At 41.2% G+C, this 24,622-nt stretch overlaps 1 protein-coding gene across 2 annotated transcripts in view; it reads left to right on the top strand.

Annotated features, from left to right (window-relative positions):
• The window catches only part of cdkal1 (CDK5 regulatory subunit associated protein 1-like 1), a 200,884-nt gene that overhangs the window by 68,916 nt on the left and 107,346 nt on the right, over positions 1–24,622 (top strand). For both annotated transcript variants that reach the window (XM_034553378.1, XM_034553379.1), the window contains 2 exons: positions 609–729; positions 15,396–15,499. In XM_034553378.1, the coding sequence (XP_034409269.1) occupies positions 609–729; positions 15,396–15,499 (225 nt within the window). The remainder of the gene's footprint in view (positions 1–608; positions 730–15,395; positions 15,500–24,622) is intronic.

Here is a 24,622-nt window from a genome sequence, read left to right as displayed (position 1 = left end):
AATAGTCCTTTTATTTTCTAGATTTTCCACTCCCCTCCCACCCCATCCCTGATATCTTAGTAATGTCAGTGGAGTTCACCTCAGCAAGAATATCACGTTCTAGTCCCGTTTCCCACTTTATGTATTAAAAAATGTCACGCTCATCCTTAATTGATTTAAAGTACACGTGATACAAGAGGTTTGCCTGTAATGCCATTTCCTTTGACCCAACCTTTCCCATATGACGTGTGCTCTGTTAAGCTGCTCTGCCAGTTTCTGTCTCCTGGTCACACTTGGCATCGAATAAACTGTACTGTACATTGAGTGTGTTTTGGAGACTAGAGAGAGAGAGGAAGTGATGCAACCCAAACAGGGAATTTGTATGTGTTCCTGTTATATCCATCTCCTTTTATTTGCATCCATTAGCAATGTGAATTATCTCTTCTAGCTGCTTGTTCTGTTGAGCAGATAAATTCAGGTTTTTAGCAATTTGAACTGGGCAAATTATACATTTTCCCTAAAAGGTATTCATTCTGAGATGCAAATGCTTACATCTGTGCAATCATCCACACGTAGTATACTGGTGGTTATTGTGTCTGTCGTGTTTTGAAGTGTCGCTTGTTTTTCAGGCCACTCGGTTCGTCTTTTGGGTCAGAAGAAAGATGGAGGCCGGAGGCTCGGGGGAGCTAGACTGGACCTGCCCAAGATCAGGAAGAATCCTCTCATTGAAATCATCTCCATTAACACTGGGTAGGACACGGTCACAAACAAGACTCATAAAATATTCAGCTTCAAATTCCGGTTCATGGTGTGTGTGTGTGTGTGTGTGTGTTCTTACTCTGTTTGCTCAACCACTTAAACAGAGCCCCTCTCTGCTTTTAATTAAATAAATTTCACGTGTGTGTAGTTTGTATATGCATGTACATATAGTGCTATTTGTTCTTCGAATGTAATAGAAACAGGTGTCTAGCTTTTTTTCTGTCACTGGCAGTGAGTTTGTTTAAGAATGCTTCTGTTGTGTCTGGTTTGTTTATTTGACCATAAACAGTCATTCCAGGAAAGCAGATTGTATAGTGTAGATGGATAGATAGTTGTACATATTGTAGATAAATACTATAAAAGGATGGATGGCTAGGTAGATGAACTTGACCACTTTCATGTGTGTAGCTGCACAGACACTCAAACTGACACGCACATTTTTATGGGCTAATTTCATGTTGTTTACAGGTCTGTGTGTCTGTACTAACCCACGTGCTGTATTCTCAGTGGGCTAGTTTAAAAGGGTTACGACAGATTAATTCCACTGTGCTGGGTCTCCAGTGATGATGATCCATCAATCAACCTCCTGCACGTCTTTAATATCTGTACACTGATGACCTCAGCGCCACAAAGCGAGGAAGTAAATAACTTTTAGATGACAAACTAGTGTTCTATGGTGCGAAAGAAATCTTGGTTTAAATGAAAAGTCCTTCAGTTTTCTAACTAGCTGTCAAGGAAACAAGCCTGTTGCTAATCACCATCTCTAGACATCACGCCATCTATTGTTTTGAGCCTGTGGTACGTACATTTGTTACTGTCAGTGAGGGGGTTTCAACAATCTACTGAAACGTCCTTCTGGACTAATTTCAGCTCCATTCTTGTCCATGTGACAAAGTGATCCACCAACACGAAGGCTGTGACTGTCCTCGAGTCCTGTATGATTGTTTATTTGTACCGTTTATTGCCGGCGTAGGGCTTTTTGTGATGGTATGGCAGTTTATACATTGTGTTGCTGCACGGCGATAACATCAGCATTGTCATAATAAATGTATACATTTACATGTTTGTCCTTCTCATAGGGGGGCAGTTGTCTTGAAAAACATGGAAGGAATGCAAACAATCATAAGGAAAAATCTAGTTCTCACTTTATATATTATCTATATTATTATCTATACACATACGATGTACTCCCAGCCTTAATTCAAAGAGGCATCAATTCAGAAATCCTGTGCGTGCTTTCCTAAAGAGTTGTCTGTGCCCTAGATGTTTGTGAGCTCAGTGACTAAAGCTTCTTAAACTACTCTAAATCTAATACGGCGAGGGAAACGATAAATCCTACTGGTTCAGCCATAATAGCACTTCTGGTTAGCACCGGCTTTGGCACGTTCAAAAGGCAAAATTGGAGCTGTGTGACCCAAAGAAAAATTAACTTGTTTTGCTCCAACTGTCAGAGTGTTTGTCAGCATGTGCCTGTTTTCTTTCACTGCTCCCCTGTAAACCATTGCCTAAAATGGCCAACCATGTCATGTGATTGGTGTATTGCTGGTGTTGTTGTTGGTGCCACAACAGATGCAGCCTCTGTCTGTCATTTGGATAATTGCTGCTGAACGGATCTCAATTCCTCTCAGTTCCTCTTCTCACTCTGTTTTGGTCATTATGACAACTACAGTGTGAATATCTGTATTTCTGGCTTTTTGTGGACCTGCCTGTCTGACCACTTGCGTATGTGTGTGTGTGTGTGTGTGTGTGTGTGTGTGTGTGTGTGTGTGTGTGTGTTTTTGTGGGCCTGCGAGCCTGGATGTGTCAAGTGTCTCTGTGTGTGCGGAAGTGCCAGCCTCCCTCCAGCAGGGGGTCGTTTATCTGCTCCAAATGAACTCGCGGTTGTTTATCAGAAGGGTCGGGTTGGCCACAAATAAATCCTTTTGTTTTTTACTCTCTTAACTGGAATTCTCTTTGAAAGACCGGGGGATTACACACATATGATGACTGGTTGAATCGCTTATTGACAAATCTCTTGCAAATGCCACTGGTGTTGGTGAAAATCCAAGCTTAAAGTGTGGGTCAATCGTGTTGTCAGGAAGTTGACGTGTGTTTGTGTATTAAGGAAAATAGAGAGAATAAGCTCTTTCTGTGTTCTGATTTCAGATAATTGTTTTTTAAATATTCTTTTGAGGTAGTAGTGACATCGTTGGTGACATTTGTCAGCAGAAGAAACGGAGAGATCTTTGTTTAACACACAGACGCACACATGCACACCATTAGTTGTTCTCCAAACTGCCTCTGTGCCAGAAGGGACCATCTAAAACGCTTCCTTTGTAGTGTGTGTGTGTGTGTGTGTGTGTGTGTGTCCGCCTTTTAATGTCTCCAGTTTGTCTTTGTGCGTGAGCATGTGGGATGCAACCCTGTTTTCCAACCAAATGTTGGAGTCTGGCGTGCTTCCACAGGTTGTTATACTCTTTGTGTTGTTTGATTATTACTAATTATTTTCAAAGGCAGTTTGACATCAACAGGCAGGTTTTAGTGACATTCGGTCGAGTCGATCCACACTAAAAAGCAAAGCAGGATTAAATTTGAGCTTGGCAGCCGCGAGTGTATTTGGGATGTTGGGATGGAGGCCGAGACAGTAGTCCCATTGCCCCTCTTAATTAAAAATCGCATCGGTCGGCTAAATACCCAAAAGTGCCTTTTTATACTGCTCGAAACCCTAAAACCTTCACTTAACTTTTTGTCTATAAACAGTGGTCATCATAACATTTATATTCTTGAATAAAATCTATTTACTCATTTCAAATGACTCTGATACAGAGTGATTTTAGTCTTCGTCTGACAGATGAACCTATTGTATCGTCCCCTTCACTATATTTGTGCAAACAGCCTGGTTTCACCTGGGACTACCTATGAAAATGTAATTTCATGTTCAAATTGATTCACAATATTAGTTTCATTAAGTTGCATATTAATTTCATTTGGACCTATTAAATCCAAATTAGATTGGCTTTTCCCCCCCACGCAGTTAATTTGATCCCCTTCAGGAAATAATTTCAACATAGTCCAGCCAGTCCTCAAATGCCCTCTGGCTTTGTGTTAGCAGAACATTGTCAGGTTTCTCGGAGGCCTTTAGCACAGTTATTTTGATTAGTCTTTACTTGATTCATTAATTAGCAAAAACCCTAATTATTTCTTTGAAGGTTCAGTCCAAAAGCAGTAATGTGTTGCCGCGATGAGTATCAGACATTTTATGGAAGCAAAGGGCAAATTGAATGATGTTTTATTGCAGATGTTGCACATTTCCTTTTAACGTGTACTCTGAATCAATAAGCTTTGGAAGCAGATGTGATTTGTATGCTGCGGTTGTTTTTGAATATGTAATGGTTTGAACCCTATTCAAGGAAATCTAATCAATTTGAACACAATCATTTGTTTTTAGTAAACAAACAAACTTGGTCCACACAATATAGTTAAATGAATCCAGTCTTAAATAGGTTTGAATCATAATTTCACTGGCTTTTTATTTGCAACACCATGAATAGACATCCAAACCGCATAACAACTCCATCCTCGCAGGGACCTTGAATATCAGCCAAATTAACGGGTTAAAGTTAAATTTCTTTACACAAAAGCCACTAAAATCAAACTGAATCACTCGATGCCAAGGTTTTTATGCTGTTATGTACTTTTTAGGTTTGATTTTTAAACAGCTTTCGATAAAAGTTGACCTTTTAAACGGAGTCATCAGTCTCATAATCACTCTCCACACATTAGGAAGTGGTGCCTCTAGGGATGTACCAAATGTCATGTTTTACATTCAAAGCTTCTATTGATGTTTTTTCAATTAAAGCTGTGAATGTCTGGTAATACAAGCACTTGCCTAAAAGTTTTGATTTGCAACACAACATGAATCTTTTCTTTTTGGTAGTGTATGTGCGTATTGAAACTTCGGAAGAGAGCGAGGAGGCATGAATGAATAGTAGTATGAGATAGAAATGAGAAGAATGAAATACAGAAATACAAACGCACTGTTTACCAACATGTCATTGAATTCAAGCTTTTTCCTGTGTACTCCACCCTACCCTATGTTCTACGTTGGGCTCTTTTCATTGGCATTTTTATTTTGGATTGTTTCTTACGTGGTTCCTTCTACAGCTTCTTTATGCAAACTGATGAGCCTGAAGGCAGAGTTCATTTTTCATACGGCCTCGGACTGGAAAAAGACTTGACTTGTCTTCTAATGCTCTGTTTTTTGTCCCAGTTTTAGCACCCTCAATACTTTAGGGAAGCTGATGTGTGTGTGTGTGTGTGTGTGTGTGTGTGTTTGGCCTTAGGCTACACTATCGGTCCCATCTTGCTTTCTCTGTGTGTGTGTGTGTGTGTGTGTGTGTGTGTGTGGGTGTGTGAGTGTTGTCAGCTACGGTAAAAGCCCCTTTGTGAACAAGTTAGATCGTGACGCTTCAGCATCATAAACAAGGAATTTACAGCCACTCAGTCAGAATGGTTCATTAAACTTGTGTGTGTGTGTTTGTTGCCGTGTGTTTGTGTGAACCATTGCCATTCAGCTCCAGGCATAAAAAAAAAGCCCTTTGTTCCACAGTAACAGCTCATTTCATTTCATTATCTGTCTCTTCCCTGTTCTCTATTTATTTAAATTTTTTGGCAGTCATAATCTCTGTTATTGTTATTGCAATTCGCTAAAAGTCAGGTGTTAATGATCCTTCGCTCTAACCCCAAACCAATAACCAACTTCATCGTTTGTCTCCTCCAGGCGATGACGGAGGAAAGAGGTTCGCAGTGGTTTGAGAGCTCTCTAACACAAGCGGAGCATCGCTGGCAGCTTATACTTCCCGATAGATGGTTAGAAGTTGAATTAATGATCTGGAGGCGTGTGCTGCTGTGAATATTACACCATAATGACAGTGGTCATGCTTGATGCAAATATTTGCAAACTTTTTCCTATACCATCGAAGTGCGTTTTTTTCTTCTTCTTCTCTTTGCCATTTTATGATGCTGTGAAAATATTTGCTTCTTTTGGGTCAAGGGTTTCCTTAGCCGCCTTCAAATGCTTTCAACTAAGGACAGGTCGGAAAAAAGCAAATGTTGAAGTATTTAATACATAATTTCAACAATTCTGTTTTTTGTAGCGGGAGAGCGGAAATTTCTTACTGTTTGAGTTATTGGCCTCACCTATTTATGCAGTATAAAAGATAACCTTGGAGCCCATACAGTTTCTTATCCTCTTCCCTTTGTTCAGCTCCCTCTATTCAAGTCCCTTTTTTCACCCTTTGACACTAATAGTAACATATTTACCTGCTTTAATGGAAAGCTAATTTAATCTGGCCATGTTGAATATTGCATGATGCCATTGTTAGTGTTTTGCATAGATTTTTAATACCATTTTAAACATGAATGTTTTGGATGCTTTACTCAAGCTACATAGTATTAATCTCTAATCATGTTTTTCCGTGTCGTATTCTAATAATAATAATAATAAACGCACACGCGCACCATGTGAAAAGTGCATCTTTAATGTGTTTGTGCAAGCTAATCTGCCCCCATTTTAGCTGCTTGTTTCCTGTAATTTGCGTCTGGCTGCCACAACTTCTCCATCCACTCTCCACACGGACACAGTGGAAGAATAGGTCTTATCAACCTCGCTGCTGACCTTTACAGAGATGGGTTTTAACCATCGGGACCAAGATGTTGTGTTCAGGCTTTTAGCCTGCTGAGAGAGTACGTCAATTTGGGTCACAGACATCTCACTGGAGAGGAAAAACAATACGCCTCAGATCAGCCATGGCCAAAGTTAGGACTTGTGGTTGAAGCCACAAACACGTCATGTCAGCTAGACGTACAACCTGAAAGAAGAAGTTAATACCAAAGTACTTATTGTCCCGATGTTTCCCTAAGTAGCATGGCAGGGCCAGAATTAATGACCAGATTCTTAAAAAAGGAGAGCATAATGCAGAGAGAAATTGGGTATTTCACTGATTTTTTTTAGGTCAAGGACTTCTTTTTTTTCTTGTAACAATAATGCTCCTGGGTCAACCAGAGTGAATCAGAAGAGTTGAGGACACAAAAGCTCTGTTTCTATGTTTTTCTGCCTTTTTAAATCTATGACCCTAGAGGGCTCCTTTAAACTCTGTTTCTTACACATTAAACTGCACTTTAAACAATGACTGCTTCAAAATAAGATGAATTTAAGCTCATTGCTCCGATGAGTTAACCAAAAAAGAATGTGTGCAGATAAAATAAAAAAAAGCGTGTGTGTGCAATATATACCACATTTTCTTCCTCCCTAATATTGGAATCGGCCCCAAATATTCCATATTGACTGGGCTCTTTAAAGTAGCCAATAAACAACTTCTACAGAACTGGAAGACACTCATAACAGCAAAGCATTTGACTCTTGTAATAAGTGACGCAATCATCAGCTCCTCTTGAACGGAAATCTCTTTCACGATACCGATTTCCTAACTGTAGCATCCCGTTCACTTTTCTATAAACATTGTTCAATGTTTTTCAGCACATAGATAATAATCTTCAGCACCTGATGGTCAAGCTCCACTTTCTCAGTCCCACTCGGCACTCCTCAGATCTTCCTCCGCTGAGTTTCAGACAAACTCAGGACTTTGGGTTTTTTATGCCAGAGGCCTTAACGTGGTCAAAGAAGCACAGCTTATTGTTAACACACCTTTTATAATACAGACAATCCCTTAAGAATAGTAGATTCACTCTAAGAATAGAGGCATTACAGCAGATTAAAGTATCTTGAAAGCGAATAAAAGGGAATGCGGTGCAGATACGCACATGGAGGAACGGGTGGAGATGGGAAGTCATTAGCTGAGTTGAAAGCTAATTGAATCAGACCTATGTGCTCTTTTGTAATTTAAATTTATCTGGCAATTAAAGCGTGGAAGTGAATACGGCCTATGAGAATGAGGAGCCACAGATCAACACACGCTTTACCCACAAAACTGAAGCAGGCATGCCTGCTCCAACGAGACTCCCTTTTAGGCTGTGATATCACCACCTCTGGGGTTCATGTGTTATTCCCTGCAGATAATCTGTCCATGTCTCTCCCTCATCTTAAAAGCAAATACACAAGCCACGTTGCACTGCTCCACTTGACTGCATTTTCATTCTTTTTTTTGATCATTGGTCAACGATCTCATCTTTTCTTTTCTGTGTTGTTTTTTTTCCTCCCTGAGGAGAAGGGAAAATGCTTCTTGTGAAGCGGCGACGAGAGGAAGAAATGTGCTGATGTGCTTCAGAAAAGTAGAGTTCCAGAGGAGTGAAGGGTGTTTACACAAGGGTTTCTAATCACGTACATGTGTGTGTGTGTGTAGGATTGTGGGAATGCATGGATGCACACGGCCCCTTTTGATAAAGCCCTTCAGCACACATACAAAGACACACACACCTCCACAAAGGAATTCTCATTTTTCTTTTTCTATTTCGTTCCTGACACATGATCTTATGCAGGCATGCTTCCACTCACCTACACACACACACACACACACACACACACACACACACACACACACACACACACACACACACACACACACACACACACACAAGCCCACGCCTCTTCTCGCTGTGTACCACGGTGGCCTTTCCTGCTGTTTATCAAACCAATGTATGGGTAGTTTTCAGCTCCACTGGTCTGAACATATTCCATTTCCCTCTTCCCCACTGCTTAACACACAAACACACAAATACATGCCTGACGCACATACGCACACACACATATCTCCATCTAATGTTCTTCCTACTCGCTCACCAGGAGAGACTTTGCTCCCCACAGTAAATCCAAAAGATTGATGTGTCTCCTTGGACAAAATGAGATTGCGTGTCATTACAAGGCATTACACTACAGAACCCCTGAGTAACTGAATTAGCCCCAGTGTGTCACAAGCAAACACAGTTTACACACACACACACACACACACACACACACACACGCTCTATGATCGTCTTTCAGACTATTTGCACAGACCAGCTTCTTACATGTCGTCAGGACAGGGACATCAACATGGAGATGAGGCTTTAGTTCTGTAAGTATGTTGTTTTGTCTATTGAGTCGTGTGTACATATGCAATGCAGTCACATTATTTGGAGAATGACACATTGTGTGTTATATTGTTGCCAGTGCATTGAGTTGCATCAGGAAACAGACCCTCCAGACATCTGCGTGAGGTTGCTTACTGTTACGATGATTCAGGTGCAGTGCGAAGGGGCTGTTACCCTTCTCCTAGATAGCCCCCATTTCAGGGGTTGAAGTAGCTGTTGTAATGTTTAATGACCCTCAGACATCGGCGGACATTTGTGGTAATGCTCTCTAAAGCGATCTTCACTAGGCTTCAGTCAATCAGACGTCATCATCACTGTGTGCCATTATTCGCCTGTGCAGATAGAACAATGTGGTGGCGCTGCCTTTGGTGGGAAACACCACCATGAAATCCTGTCAGCATCTTGGCAGAGGGACTCTCCTGCTCTCTGGCACACGTTGGGGAAACCTACGCAACACCTTGCCACTCGGCTGATCGCGCGTAGAGGCATGTGTTCGATCAACCCTGTGAAGAAGGCACCAGTGTGTTTGATAAAAGAGGTTTTACAGATCTGTGATGCACCAAAAATGCATAATTTAGTAGAATGTATCAGGTTTTGTTAAGCATTTAAAAAAAAACATACCAGATACTTGCCTTGTTTTGCTAGTCACTCCTCTACTGGGCCCGTGCTTTAGTCAGCCACCAGTCAAAGCAGTGCGTCATTCAGAAGCTTGTTGAGTCACTGTGAGCAGGTCACTCGGCCTTGCGGGGATTCCGGTTGTCTGCCAGTGAATCAGTAATCTATGCATCTGTTTGTCATTCAGACAACAACAACAACAATAAGTCAGTTACCCAGTGATGTGGGGAATAAGGCAGGCAGGCAACAGGTGAGCTCATTAGCTGGCAAAGCAGTGAATTGGCCATCCTCCAAGTCTACCTTCAGATCTTACTTCACTTTATCAGTATGTCAAGTGGTTCATAATAAACAAACACCATCAACACTGTCTCGAGGTCTGTCGACAGACGAAACAAGAAGTTGGGAAAACACTCCCAGTAGACGCGGGCTTGTGGTTTCACACACATGCGCTCGCACACACACGTGCTGTCCCCCTCTAGTCAAAACAACAAGCGAGGCTGCTGTAGTAGTTACAGAAAATCTAAGGTCAGCATGTGACCCATTTTATGAAACGCGCACGCAGAGTCACACACGTAGACAAAGCTGTTCCAGTGTGCAGCACCGGGAACGCGACTAAATAACAGAATGCAAGGGGTCACACAGGCTGGATTAAACACACTGAGAGGAACATTAGGACACACACTCACACACACACTGGTCTATTCACAGATGAAAAGAAACATGCACACACACATCCAATACACACAACAAGGCCAAAACAATATTATGTGTGACATTTTATTATTTCTCAGTCTGTCCAGAGCTACATATTGACAGGACAGAGAAAAGTCAATGGCAGTCTCACTGTTTAAACTCGTGACTGTAAAAAGCTCCAGACTCAAGTTAAACCCCATCGTCTGAATCAACTTCATAGCAGTCAGTGAGCCATCTCTGAAAAAGCCACTGGAACATGTTCATAAAGTGAGAATCGTCACTTGTTCTACTATTGTTGCTTTGTGTGTTTTAAAAAAAAAAAACAAAGTGAGTTTTACCTAGAAGGATATTGTCAAATGCTCAATTTGGGAATTTAGACCGTATCTATAACAGTTTTGCTCTGGTTTCATTTCTGTGTATAAAAATGATAACGTAAAGAAGGCTCAGCAACAAGCTACACTCCTCTAAACGTCTGTTTCATCCCCCAGTGATCACAGTTTAAACTTTTAAGATATGATGCAGCGACTGTGTATGTTGAATGCAGCCATCTCTTACTGTATATCAAGGGTAAATGGGGTTTAGCTATCAACCTCTCCCTGAATAACTAATCATCCTCTATTCATTGCTCCGAATAGGTCTTTACTCCATTGTGTCAGCATTCTTTGTTCCTTGACTCCACATTATGATTGCAACCTCCACTCTGACTTTGAGATGACACAAACAGTAAACTTACAGGCTGGAGGCTTTGTTCACTCGTATAATAACAGCTTAAAGATGTTGTTTGCTCGTATACCCACCGCTCTCCCAGTCTCAACAATAAGTGTGAGGAATAATCTGACTTTACAATGTCCAAGGTGCTCAGACTTCTCCTCACAGTTTGAGCTTTGTTGTCATAATTACATCTTTAAGCCTGCACAATATGAACACCCATTGACATAAATACTCACATGGCCCAATTTGTTTATGCATAGAGCAGTTTTCTAATTAACTTGTAGAGGCCTAAATGCTTATCATTGAGAAAGCCTTTTCTTTGCAGCACAAGGGAGCCGCTTCAAAAGGGAACCTATACCGTTTTTGTGTGTGTGCGCGTTTGCTGAGGAGGGGTTTACAAATGTATAGAGGAACTTCGGGGCTTTCTTTTCTTTGTTAACTTTTCAAGGCTGCAACCGCACAATAGTCTCGCGCTCTTACACACACATGCGCACATATAGACCCGCACGGTGGGGAGGAGGCCTCTCTCATTGTAGCCCATTGTTGACCTACACTGTTGTCAGGTACAACAGTTACCTCTGTGGTTTAATTAACTGGGACGCAACAGAAGGCAGAGAGGACAGAAACAAAGGAGGGAAAGGATGGAGGCTTAATAGGGAGAAATTGTTTTTTTATTCTAGATGTATTTCTCCATTATACCACTAGGGAGTTGTTGGTATTTTTGTCATGAAATGCGTCATTTGCATGTGTGTAACATTAGTGTGAAATCAATGTGTAATTTCAGCTGCTCTCTAAAAGTTCTCATTGTTGCTGGGTAGAATAAAAATAAAACAGAACAGTGATGACAAACTGTTTCTCTTCCCTTTTTATTCACAAAGTTAAGCAATTCAGAATTCAGTAGCTGAAGCTCGAACACACAGCCATGAGTGTGTGTCAGAGGGACACCGCTCCTCTCCTTCGGTCACTGTCAGTCGAAGGGCGCTGACTAGTTGTCGCAGTCTGTTTAGGCTGATGGTGAGGCCGAAACTGCTAATGCGTTGTTGTGATACTGGACAAATGCTCAGCAGCAGCAGTACACTCACACAGGCACATGAACACACATGCACATAATTGATGGAACCCCCCCTCACACACACACCCACACCCACACCCACACCCACACCCAAGCAGGCCACTGACTGTCTCTTGAGATTAATGTTGGTGTGATCCACTCAGCTAGGCCTGATCACATTAAGATGGATGGACCCCCTGGTGGTGTGTGTGTGTGTGTGTGTGTGTGTGTGTGTGTGTGTGTGTGTTTGCACGCACATGCGGGGCCCCATCTGTCTTTGTTTTCTCCACAGCTAGGTCCTCTGACCTAGCTGCCATCCTTAGTGCCCTCAACTCCGATAAGCAATACCCTGAGAGGACGAGATGGATGGACAGATGGATAGATAGCTCTATTCTAAGTTAGGTTTCGCTGGTTCTTCCTTGGTGACATGTACAAATGCTCCTGGTGTTTTGGTTGTTTTTCAAAATGATTATCAAGATGTTGTAGGTTTTCTTTATTTTTAAAGAGTGTTCAAAACCTATAGGCTCCTTTGACCTGTTTGTGTTGCTGCTTTGTTGCGTTTCTGGTAATTGATCTACTCAGTAGCTCACAGTAGAGTGTTAAGACTGAGAATCGACCCGATAGGAGAAGAGTAGTCTCAAGTAACCTTTCCTCTCAGGAAGGACAATGTATTATATATTGTGTCATCAACACAACAACATGCAATTGTAGCCCATTTGCTATAAGACAAACATGACTAAACGAAACCACAAGTGAAATCTTGTGGTGCATTATTTAGTTTCTGATTTGGGTAATTTTTACAGCAGCAACATGTGAGGTCCTGGGACAGGGATGTCGTATGTGTACAGATGGTAAAGCCCTCTGAGGAAAATTTGTGATATTGGGCTGTACAAAATAAACTGAATTGAATTGAATAGAGACCGGTTTCTGTGAAGATGTGGGCAGTCGCCGACCTCCCCTTGCTGGGTTAGCCTGAATTTCCTTACGACCGGACGTTAGTCAGCAACGGACAGTGTGGCCCAATAGCCTCAGGTCCTGGCCTCCCTCTCCTCGTTGGGCAGATGACTCCTCTTTCGGTGGCATTTGATCCGGCAGGGCTGGCTGGATGGTCGTCCAGTTTTTGTTACGTTTTCTTCCCAGAGCAGCTTCATTACCTTTTTTTTCCATTGAGAAGTATAAACTATGAGGATAGCTCTCCACTACTTCATTACCCCTCGCCACGAGTCCTGTGTTGCTGGCCTGTTTGTGCTGAACCTCTGGGGAATCCGTGATATTTCTCCATGAGTCTGTCACGGACAGATACAGGCTTCACACTTGTTATCTACAACTGTCTGATTTCATAGTCTCGTACTCGCTGCCTTACATCACAGCATTCTGGTTGTTAATCATTAGCAATACATTTTAGTCATAGCACTGGAGTGAATACATTTCACACCAAACCAATTTGAACATTGTTACACTTTTAGTAACGAGAAATTGGAGCTTTTGATCTTGATTCTCTGTCCAAAGCTCGCATTACTGGTGCCGTGTTAAAAGATGGTCACGTCATTCTCTTTGAGTAGCTGGACTATGATCCAATATTAGTCACAGTGTGGTTAGTATGGGGTTTATTATTAAATGAAAACACCACTTGGTATGCATTTTACTTATGTGATGTATTTTTTTTTTTTAAATCAATGATGGTTTTCCATTTCGTCCTACTATTTTTTGCACCATACATGAATGAATAAACTGTTGGTCTGGTGTTTTTGGGGGGATGTGCAGTGTCATTAGACCTCCAAACGGGGTGTGTATTAAGGCATCCAAAGAGTTCAATTGTGGTCTCATCTGACCAGACGATATTCTCCCAGTATTCCACAGGCTTGTCTAACAGCAGATTTTAGTCTTGGTGGTGAGCGTGTATACAGGCCAAGGCAGTTGAGTGCATTACCTTTTTGTTTCCTTTGAAACAATTGTACCTGCTTTCTGAAGCTCACCACAAGTGGTCCTTGGCTCTTGGACAACTTTTCTGACAATTATTTTCACTCCGCTGTCAAAAATCTAGCGAGGAGCACCTGGTCGTGGCCGGTTTATGGTGAAATTATGTTCTTTCCACATGTGTTTTGCAACAATAAGGTTGAATTCAATAAAACAAATCGATGTAAAGAGCTCATGATCAGAGTTCATACAAGAAGCTCACAAAAGCATCAAGATTTGAAGACAGTCTGTGTGGAAGAATGGGCCAAAATCACACCCGAGCGATGCATGCGACGAGCAGGAGGCAATACTTGGTTCCTGTGTCATTCCATTTTATTACTCGTAACTCAATTTCTGAACTCATGTTTGGTTGTCTTTGTATGTATGGATCACTTGGGTTGTTGCCGGTCTGGTGAAAATGCCACGTCAATAGCTCCTTAAGAAATATATTTACTGAGAAATGGTGATGTGTTCAATACTTATTTTACCCGCTGTGTGTTTTATACATGATGTTTTTCCATTTAGTATTTTGATACCCAAAAACACACATTTAACTAATGCATAGAGTTTAACTCGTGTTCACCCAACAGCATTTTCCTGCAACAAACTAGAGCAGTTGCCAGAAATTTGAGCCAACAATGAAATAGTAAGTGAAAAGAAACCCCTTGTGGTAACAACAGTGTATATTTTTAACCCAGTATGACAAATTGGAGGTCAGAAATAAAACTCTAATGGAGTAAATACAAAAAGTCTAACAGTGGCCCCCCTTATTCTTTTGAGGAGTGATTTACAGACAACTCTTGAATAAAAGCCGCCTTCATTCTGAACAAAGACTCCTCTAGAGTTCATACCATGCCGTGCTACTAGATCTGGTGGGAGGCAGTATTTCTCCTTTTTTTCGGTTTAATAGTTTTTCTGTCTTAAATTTTCTCGCTTCATAGTCGTACTCCCTCCCTTTCACGGTCAATTTGAATTAAGCGTCTCTACTTTCTGTAAAACAAAACAGTGTATTGAGTCTAATCCATCCATTGCTTGCCTCGGTCAAAAAGACAGCTGTCCACGGTTATTTTGGAGCTAGCTGGAGACCTTATAAACAGTTTAGGAGAGAAAGGACAGTTTTGACTCCCCGCTTTCTTCTCCAGCGTCTGCTCTGTTGGGAAAGAGGACATGAATAGATTTCATTAAAACATTAACTAGTTTGTTCTATCTCTGTGTACTCACCATGTTGTTCTCAATCCCTCATATTTCCCTTTTTGTATTGTACATTATTTAGAATGCATAGTTTGATAAAATAAGCAAACCAATCATCAAAAGCAAATAAATAATGTTAGTTAATTGCAAGACAAATGTAGTACAAGAAGCAATCATATGAACTATGAAGAAGTTAAATTAGCTTTCCAACTTGCTGGTATTGCTTCAGCTAAAGTCACATGTTCACATTTCTTTGTGAAATATTAGCTTGTTTGAATGCCTTGGCCGTGCAACAAATAAAAACAAACGGTTTCATATTTGCGGGCTCACTTTCTCTCATCATCGCTCTGTTTGTCTGTTCCGGTGCGTCTAGGTGTCTGAATGCATGTACCTACTGTAAGACGAAGCATGCCAGAGGAGACCTCGCCAGCTATCCCATCGAGGAGCTCGTGGAGCGAGCCAGGCAGTCTTTCCAGGGTGAGTACATTACCTCCCTCACACCTGCCCACTCGCAGACAAACACGCAGTCACAACATTAGTTTGAATTGTGGGTATCTGTTAATATGCAGGATCCTTTCAAAGATCCTTAAATGACGATTGGGGTCATTGAATGTCAGACGATACCGATTAAATGTTTTTGCTGTGGAACGGGAAGTGCTGCCATTGGACAATTAAAAGGTGTTGATAAAGGATGACGAGGATCTTGGAGAGATGATGCCAGATGAACAGCTGTTGTGCCCTGGCATCTGTTCCTGAAAAGTAAAATCCCTAATCGCACAGCAGGCCATGCCCCAGGCGGGTCAGTCAAGGTCAAGTCTACACATTAATCAGACAAATCTCACTTCCACAGCCTTTATTATATACAGCATATTATCCATCTTTGACTTATTTTTAAAAGTTTTTTTTTCATTTTAAAAGTTATTTGTCTTTTGTTAATTCTAAAATATGTGTGCACTGTAGCTAATACATACATAGGGAATTCAGATCTATCCCACTCGCATCATCTTCCCTCTTTTTCTCTCCACTGGATGAGAAACCTCTTAATTCATGTCCAATGGAACGTTTCTGAACATGAGTCTGTTAGAAGAGCTGTTTAAGCCTAATCAAATGTGCACCTTGTTTGTTCAGTGTCAGTAAACAAGACCTCATCCCTGTACATGTGCTTTTGGGATATCCCTCCTTTAAAACCACTAACGGCTGAAGAAAAGCAGCCTTTTTAACTGCAGATGCAACGACCTGTGTTTTTAAGTTTGATGTTCTGAACATCTGAAGGCAGCGGGGACCCTGGGTCCAGTTGTCCAGAAATTCATGCCGACACAAGAACACACAAGTTCAATCACACAGTTACGCCATCTTAAAAAAACATTACAAGTCATGATTTGTATGACTTGTGGCCACTTTACTGTTTCTGTTGCAGCCTTTGAGTCCAAAAACACAACAGCATAATACAGTTTCCAATAAGAAAACTAAATTGTTACCCGGAAGTCTAGTGTTGGAGCGTAACAGATGTGAACAGCAGTTTAAACTCCTTTTTGTGGCAGGAAAACAGCAGCGATGTAAGAAATTGGCACAACGGTCAAGTTGTTTTTATTATCATTTATACAACAATTTCAGTGAAGCAGTCATTGGCAATTACATTCTTCCATCTCAGACTCCCTCCCAGTGTGCACTTACAGATAAATAAAAATCACTTTGGGAACAAATCTAATAAGAATACTGGATACCAGATCAAATATACAACCTGGTATGGATGCTTGTATATTTGATCAATACACAAGTAGTTGTACGATGTTTGAATGTGCTGTAGCAATATCAAAGATCAACTTTTTTAAGTTCATATCTGAGCACAGACTCAGTTTATATCTTGGCCATGAAAAACAAGACTATACCCTTGACAAGGACATGGCTTTCTAAATCCCATTCAGAACTCTTAAACAGCTGCATCCATGCCACTGCAGTGCCCGGGGGTGGGCAGTCAAGGGCAAACTCACCAGCTGCCTGAACCGTGGTGCGCACACATGTGTGTTTGTGTTTGTGTTTGCACACATGCTAGATGTGGGTAACAGAACAGGGTGAAGATACACCTGCCCTTTACACTTGCAGGCCATACTGTTATTTTGGCAAGCCAAAATAAATATTTGGCTTAAGATTCAGGTCCTGCCTCCATGACAACCCCAGACAATATTCAATAAATTAATGGATGAATAAATGTTGTTATTTCACAAGACCCTAGTTGCCAAACCAACATGTACTCAAAACAATGTGCATGTTCATGTAGACTTGACATCGGTTCACCGTAGTTGTAGAACACAAACCAGAAACTTCAGTTTGGAGATCAGGCTGCGTGTTGGTGTGTAATCCGTTAAAAAGCAGGAAACATGAATGTCAGAGACGGTTAGTTGTTGTTTTCAAAACGGAGAAAGAGGAAGCTAGAGGTTACCGCCTGTCATGATTTACAGACAGTTAAAATAAGACAGTGACATGTCGATGGGTAGTGAGAGATGAGGTTTCAGTATCTTTCTATTGCTCTCTATGGTGTATTCAAAAACACGCGTCTAATTTATTAAACCCTTTAAAGGGACAGTGTGTAACATTTAAGAGGGTGGCAGAATTTGAATATAATAGTCATAACTATTATAACAGCATGAACAATTGGCCAAAAGCTTTTTTTTTTTTTTTAGTGAACTTCTCTGCCAGAATGACTGATACTGTCTGTCTGTGATTTTCATTCTTTATAAACTCCACTCAGAAATGTTATTTATTTTTTATTGGCATTTTACATTTGTTTCCAGTGAGATATTAATGACTTTATATGACGACTTTGCAAACATAACTGTTGTTGCTCTTGAAAACAATATTTTGCTATATCCAAAGGGTAAATAACTTCTACTTCTGTTCTGAATTCATTTGTTTTCAAAATCATATATATATATATATATCCTAAAGATATCCATCCCGACACTCTTGGAAAGGGAGGGGCTGAGGTGTATTTAGTTGGAATATAAAATACAGGACACACAAACATATGCATGTTAAGTGCCCAATAGAAACACGGTAAAACACACAGTTTGCCAACCTAGTTGACTGGTTCTTGTTGACCATGTTGTAATTGTTTCTCTCACACACACACACACACACACACACACACACACACACACACACACACACACACACACACACACACACCACACAGGCGTGTGTTAAGCAGGTTTCATCCAAAGAATGTTTCGACGTCTATACCCTTTGGCCATCTAATGTTTATTTTGTGTGTCGCATATAATGTATTCCTCTTTTGTTGAACAAATAGAATCATCTACCACGTTTATGAACCAAAGGCACGCTATTTATTGCATCAAATATCTTTGTTAGGTTTGGAATTACATTATGGAGCTGCAGCAATGGCCCTTTTTCTCTCTCACTCTCATTCTATTAGCCGCCGTTTTCTTATCTCAAACAAATTGAGCCTCACAAATAGGCCCTGCAATTTGATTTGCTATTTGATGTCTTTTGAATAAAAAAAAGTCTGCAAGTATGAATGCTAATTTTGATTGGCCAGTCCGCCAGCATTAAGGGCATTTGATTGGTTTATCCCAGGGAACTTTTAAAGGATTTATGGGATTTATTCAAATGCGATTTGAGGTAAATAGCTCTCTTTCCATCTGGAAAAAATAGAGAGTGAGTGAGTGCACAGCTTTTAAAATAATCTGAATTATTCAAATGTATGAATGTATAATTTTTAACATCAGAGAGGTTTGTTAATGTATGCAGGTAATGGAGGCTGGAGATGTCATAGAAAATGACATGGTTGTGGGTGTGTATGGGAGGGGAGAGTGGGGTTCATGTGCATAGTTGTGTGCGTGACAGAGACATGTGATTGAGTGTGGGTTGGACAGTGTGTTGGCACAGAAGTGTGTATCCTTAGTTTGACTTGAAACGGTCGTAAGTAGAGAAATATTTAACCATATTCCTGAGATGAATTCTGCAGATGACAGACCATCATCTCCATTAGTTGAGTCTGGTAAATAGAAGGTAAACAACCTCCATCCAATCACCAGCAGTATTGCCAACAAACCAATGGCTGTTCTCCTCCTCCCTTTCCTATAGTGCTCTAAACTTAAACATCTCCTATCTTCATACTTTTCCTCCTCACTTCTGTCATCTCTCACTTCTTCCTGTATTCTTCTGCCTCTCTCTCATGGACCGAACGCCATCGCTGTTCCCCTCTGCCCCTTTCTTTTGCCTGAACTTTTATATTTGTATTTAAATGTCATAATATGACAATAGATCTATTAAAACATATACATTGCATTATTAGCTACTGTTATCGTGAAAATAACACCCCTAAAAAGCACAGACATTTGACAATACAGGCAATATGGTTTTTACTGGTTCAGTGTAGGTCTTTTTTCACATTGTGTTAAACCCCCCAAATTGCTCCCCTTGTCTGTGCATGAGATGAACTGATAGGGTTGACTCTGTGATTTAAGGCCTGTCTCCCATCAAGGCAGTCCCTCTGCTGCAGTGGACAGGTTGCTAAACCTTGAGGGCAACACCAGGCCTGACACACTTTTGGACAGAAATGCTCAGCAGAAGTAAGAGACGTCATTTGGCATTGGGAGTATAACAGTTAACGGAAATAAATTCGACCAAAAGCAGCTCTGTGGTCATGTGATGTTTGACCAAGCCTATAATTAAGCATGGGTGTGTGTCTGTCTGGGGATTTGCTTTTGACAAATATTCAGTTTGAAATAAACATGAATACAACAGTACATGCTTCATAAGATGTTTCTGATGCTCATCACAGAGCAGCCGCAACACTGCAGTACCAGGGTTAACTATAATCTTCATATCATTGTTTTCACTGTAACATTTGTGTTTCATAGACCATAATAATGTTACTTTCTGTACATTTATACTACTATAAAATACTATTTTATTCTTGGTTTGATTGTAAACCGGCTGTACTCTCCTATTAAATTCAAGGCAGCGTCTTTAAAAAAAAAGTCTATAACCTCTGGAACCTGCAGATGCCCCGTCCTGTAAACATGGCGGCTGCCTGAGAAATGTGACAGGAGGGCGAGTGAGACGGAGCGAGGTGCCAGGGCTGTGTACGAGGGAGAACTCTATTTTTGTTGTGGTCCTCAAACCCCCATTGTGGCTGTCGCCTTGTCATTTTCAACTGTCAGTTGGGTGTTTTTGAAATGCCCCCATCTAAAACAGGATGTGACGCTCCATAGATACAGGCACACTGCTATCACTCCCACATGACACACTTCATTAGTGTGCATAATGCGTCTCAGGCATCTCGGCACAGCTTGATTTCTTGGGCTCTGGCGGGTTTTGGCATCAAGACAACAAGTGAAACTTCGTATCATCAGTAATATTTTTAATGTAGACAGCTGGTGCTCTGCGCCCTTATTTAAATGTACTATTCTCAGCTAAACGTGTGTTTGTGTGTCTTCTCAATGACTCTCCCCGCTGCTAGTGAGAACAACTAGCATTAGTTTCTTGAAATATTAGTACGATAAATATAATCACTATTTTTGTAAATCTTATTTAGCCCTTTTGTATGTCACCATCATACATCGAAGGCAAATGTACCCACTGATATTCACAGATATCCTCCGCTTTTCCCCTCATATCTACATGACGGATGACATCAGTGTCAAAAAACGATATTAGCAGAAATGACACTGCTTAGTTTTCTGGTTGCAGCTCGATGACATGTGACAGATAGCCACAGACTATGTGGGCTAGCTTGTTGGCTAGCTTCAACATCTGTGACAGGTGTCAGCTCCTGTTTACCTCTGCTGCTGCAGATATGTGACACATGGGCTGGCTTACTAGCAAAGGTTGCCACGAATTGTCTTCTTCGGGTCAGTGGTTCCTCCAGGTTGGTTGTGGAAAGTTTAGTGGCTGAATTTGAATTACACCTTTTTAGATTAGATTACCAGAAAGGTAAATAAACCCTTTTGAGGACAGTCGATCATCACAGCAGCAAAGAAAAGGGACACAAAAAGGAAAAGGCTGGGGTATTGTTAACAGTAGAGCAGTACAATGTGTCATTTCAAAGATGTACAGGGGCAACCCACATGTGAGGGTGTCAGTAGCTGTTGACAGTACCAGGTATTTCTTTCTGCAGATGACATAATGTATCGGTGTAGATCTGTATATGTGAAGTGTGTACTTTTTCAAGTAAAAGAGAAGAAGGTAAGACAATGACGAGGAAGCTCGGCTCTAATTTGTCTCTCATTGATTGAGAGAAGAGTGGAAATAGAGACACAGGCAGAGAGCTGAAATATCGATGGGAGCACATTGATCATAGTTGAGTCACCACCATCAGAGTGCCGTCTATTGGAGAGACCTTGTGGAAAACCGCTGAGCATGCAAGCACTGACTTCAATTCCATGTGTGTGGAAGCAGTCAAATTCATTATCCTCTGGGAAAGCTCTCTAAAAACAGCCCGAGAAGTTGCTGATATCTCTCACACAGACAGAAGTTTCTCCATGTGTGCTTTTCTGCACAGTTCAGACTCCTGCAACAATGTATTCATAATCTGGCTGTGGTGTAGCCAATAAACTCAAAACAGATCTTCACTCGCCAATACACACACGCACGCACGCACACACGCACACACACACACACACACACACACACACACACACACACACACACACTCACACACGTGTGAACGCGTGCGCGCACAGAGACCAACCAACCAGAGTTCAAGCATATGTCATCACTACCACGGCGTCAAGAACTGATAGCAAGTCTTCCGTTATTTGACTTAATTAGTTTAACTATCGTTGAGCATGACACACAATTTTCAGCATAGCTTTGTGGGTAAAGCATAACATTTTAAGGATTTTTCTCTCTCCATTTGTGCCACCCAAACTTAAAACGAGTCTGCATGAATCCTCCAATGCAAGTCATATTTTTTGTTCAACATTCAAATAAATGGTCTGTACAGAAGACAGGCTTGTGGAACAGAATCAGGGAGGCTTCTTGGCACTTTTGGTCAGAAGGGAGATGTGGATTAGTCTTTAGTTGCTCTTTAATACTTTACTATTTGACTTTGTCAACATTTAATTAACAACAACAAACCATTGTGAATGAAATTCAATTTTTTTTAATATTTATTCTTCGTGATCCTAGCATTTCTCAAATGGCTCTGTTGACATACTAATGTTAATAATTGAATGACACAATCCCAGTGAACATTGAGGTGGTGTTTTTCTACAGTGGGCATTTTGACTTGAAAACGCAGCTGTAATTAATAACACTAATCATGACCGCATCACGTTTGGGTGTTACCGTGACAGGGCCCTGTGTTGGGCATGCTGGCTCAGTGCTGTTGGGACTGAGCCATTGTTCACGTTGCTAGTGCTTCCACTGCTGTTCTCGATGTGAAGAGTAGTGGATGGAGGATTGGCTGCTTCAAAAAAAAAAAGTGCATTGTTATTTCATTTATTTTGTGGTGCGGATAGACACCAAAGAGCCAATAAGCTCCCAACATGGTCTGATGATTTTTCCTCGGTTTGCTGGCTTGTTTGCAGCCGTGTAATATTCATCAACCGGTAGCTTCACGGCCAGTATTTGTTGTAGGTTGACACGCCTTACCATAACGGGTCAGTAGTGTGGGTTCTGCTGCCGTGGCAGGGGAGTGATTGAAAACCAGCTGGTATATGGTTATGTTTCTCATTCAAGATAGCCACAATTGAGATTGAGTATCATCCCCTCAGCTGGTGCTGTTCTCCACCTCTCACTCTGTCTGCTTCTCACCGCTTGTGCCCGCTGTCCCTCTTCGCTCCATCTTTGTCCCTCCTCGTCACTGGGTAAATATTTCATTGGGCGTAGCGTTATATTCACTATTTAAAGTTCACGTTTCCTCAGGCAGTCTCTTCGGGCAATGTTTGGATAACCCACCTGAAGTCTCACCTCTACCACTAGTCATTATGCGTGTGTGCGTGTGCGTGTGTGTGTGTGTGTGTGTGTTCTCACTTAAGTCAGCTTACTGGTGGGATGAGAGACTGACTCATGAAAGAAAGGAGAGAGCGGTTATTTTCTATTTTACTTGCCCCCATATTAAATATCTTTTCGTTGTCTTCCTTTCTCTGAAAGTTCAAATAAACTTGCCGTTCTGCCTCTGTCTTCTTGTTTGACCTCTTTTCATTTACTCCATGGGCTGGACAAAAAGGCAACACGGGGTGGTGTGCGCATGTTTGTGTGTGTGTTTATGCGCGTGTAGCGTCTTGTCCTGTGATTTAGTGCCAAGCTGGCAGCAGCGACTAGTGAAAAGGGGGCCCCATTTCACACAAAGGGAGCACGGGATACACACGAACACACACTCACAACTCAGTCAATGCCAGACTGCAGGCCACCAACTGCACACCTGGCATGCTGCTATTATGTCACCAGAGTGTGTGTGTGTGTGTGTGTGTGTGTGTGTGTGTGTGTGTGTGTGTGTGAGAGAGAGATTGTGTAAGTCCAGCAGACACCATCTGCTCTGTCCTCTGTGAACTTGTGTCCACACCTCTCCTCTCTGCACAATATCAAAATATGTTAACGCCTTTGATAAACACCATACTTTTTACTATAGTATTTACCCTCTATTGCTCTATATATCTTAGCGGTACTAAATGTTCCATATTACGTTATACTGCTTGATGTATAGTATATATTGAGTTGTATACATATTTTGAATGCTGTTTATTACTCTTTGAACTAACATCTGTACTCTTGACCATTGTGCCACTGTTTAATGCACCATTTTACTACCCTGTACTCTTTACTGCTGTATATGTAATAGCCCTATAATAAATCTACAACTCTATACACTGTCTCAACTACAGTTTAGGAGGAGCTACATCAAATATATACTGAATAATTACTCTATAAATGTCTATGTGAAATAAACGGTATAATGGTTCTACTAACATTCATACAACATTAATGTTGTTGTGTGAGGCGTCACTGTACAAAAGAGTGTTTTAGATACTTTCAGAGCACCGTAGTAAAGTGAAGAGTTGAGCAAAGGGAACAAATGCATTATGGGAAATTATTAGCACGAAGATTAATGAAATGAGAACAGCTAACGATAGCAAAATTGGACCAATAGATGAAGATGTATTACTGAGATTTTAAAGTGGTTTTTTTGGGGTGCTAAAAGAAAGACGGGTATAGTCTTAATATCAGTTTTTCTCTGTTCAACATATTGTTTCCCTCTTCTCGTTTCGCTTTCCTTTCACTATATATGTTCTTCTGACCCTTTTTGTGTGTTCTTCTCTCACATAAAGGCCATGCGTATACTATATTTTCCTGCTGCCTGTGTGGGGGAGGGGAGAGCAGCTCCATCTTCAGTCAATAGGTGGCAGTAGGACACTTGGAGTCACACCCGGACCATGTGCTCAGCTCACTGGCCTTGTTATTGTCTGAATGGACACACACACACACACACACACACACACACACACACACACACACACACACACACACACCAAGAGCAGGCTTGTGCCTGTTAAAATGTTTAACTGCTGTAAGTCCTCTGACTCACATTTGGCTTTTAGTTCTTCCTCCAAACGCCACTGTGTATGCGTGTTC

The sequence above is a fragment of the Cyclopterus lumpus genome, chromosome 16 (genome assembly GCF_009769545.1).
Source record: "Cyclopterus lumpus isolate fCycLum1 chromosome 16, fCycLum1.pri, whole genome shotgun sequence".
Lineage (NCBI taxonomy): Eukaryota > Metazoa > Chordata > Actinopteri > Perciformes > Cyclopteridae > Cyclopterus > Cyclopterus lumpus.
Note: the sequence above shows the minus strand (reverse complement) of the source record. Positions and strands in the feature narration are given on the sequence as shown.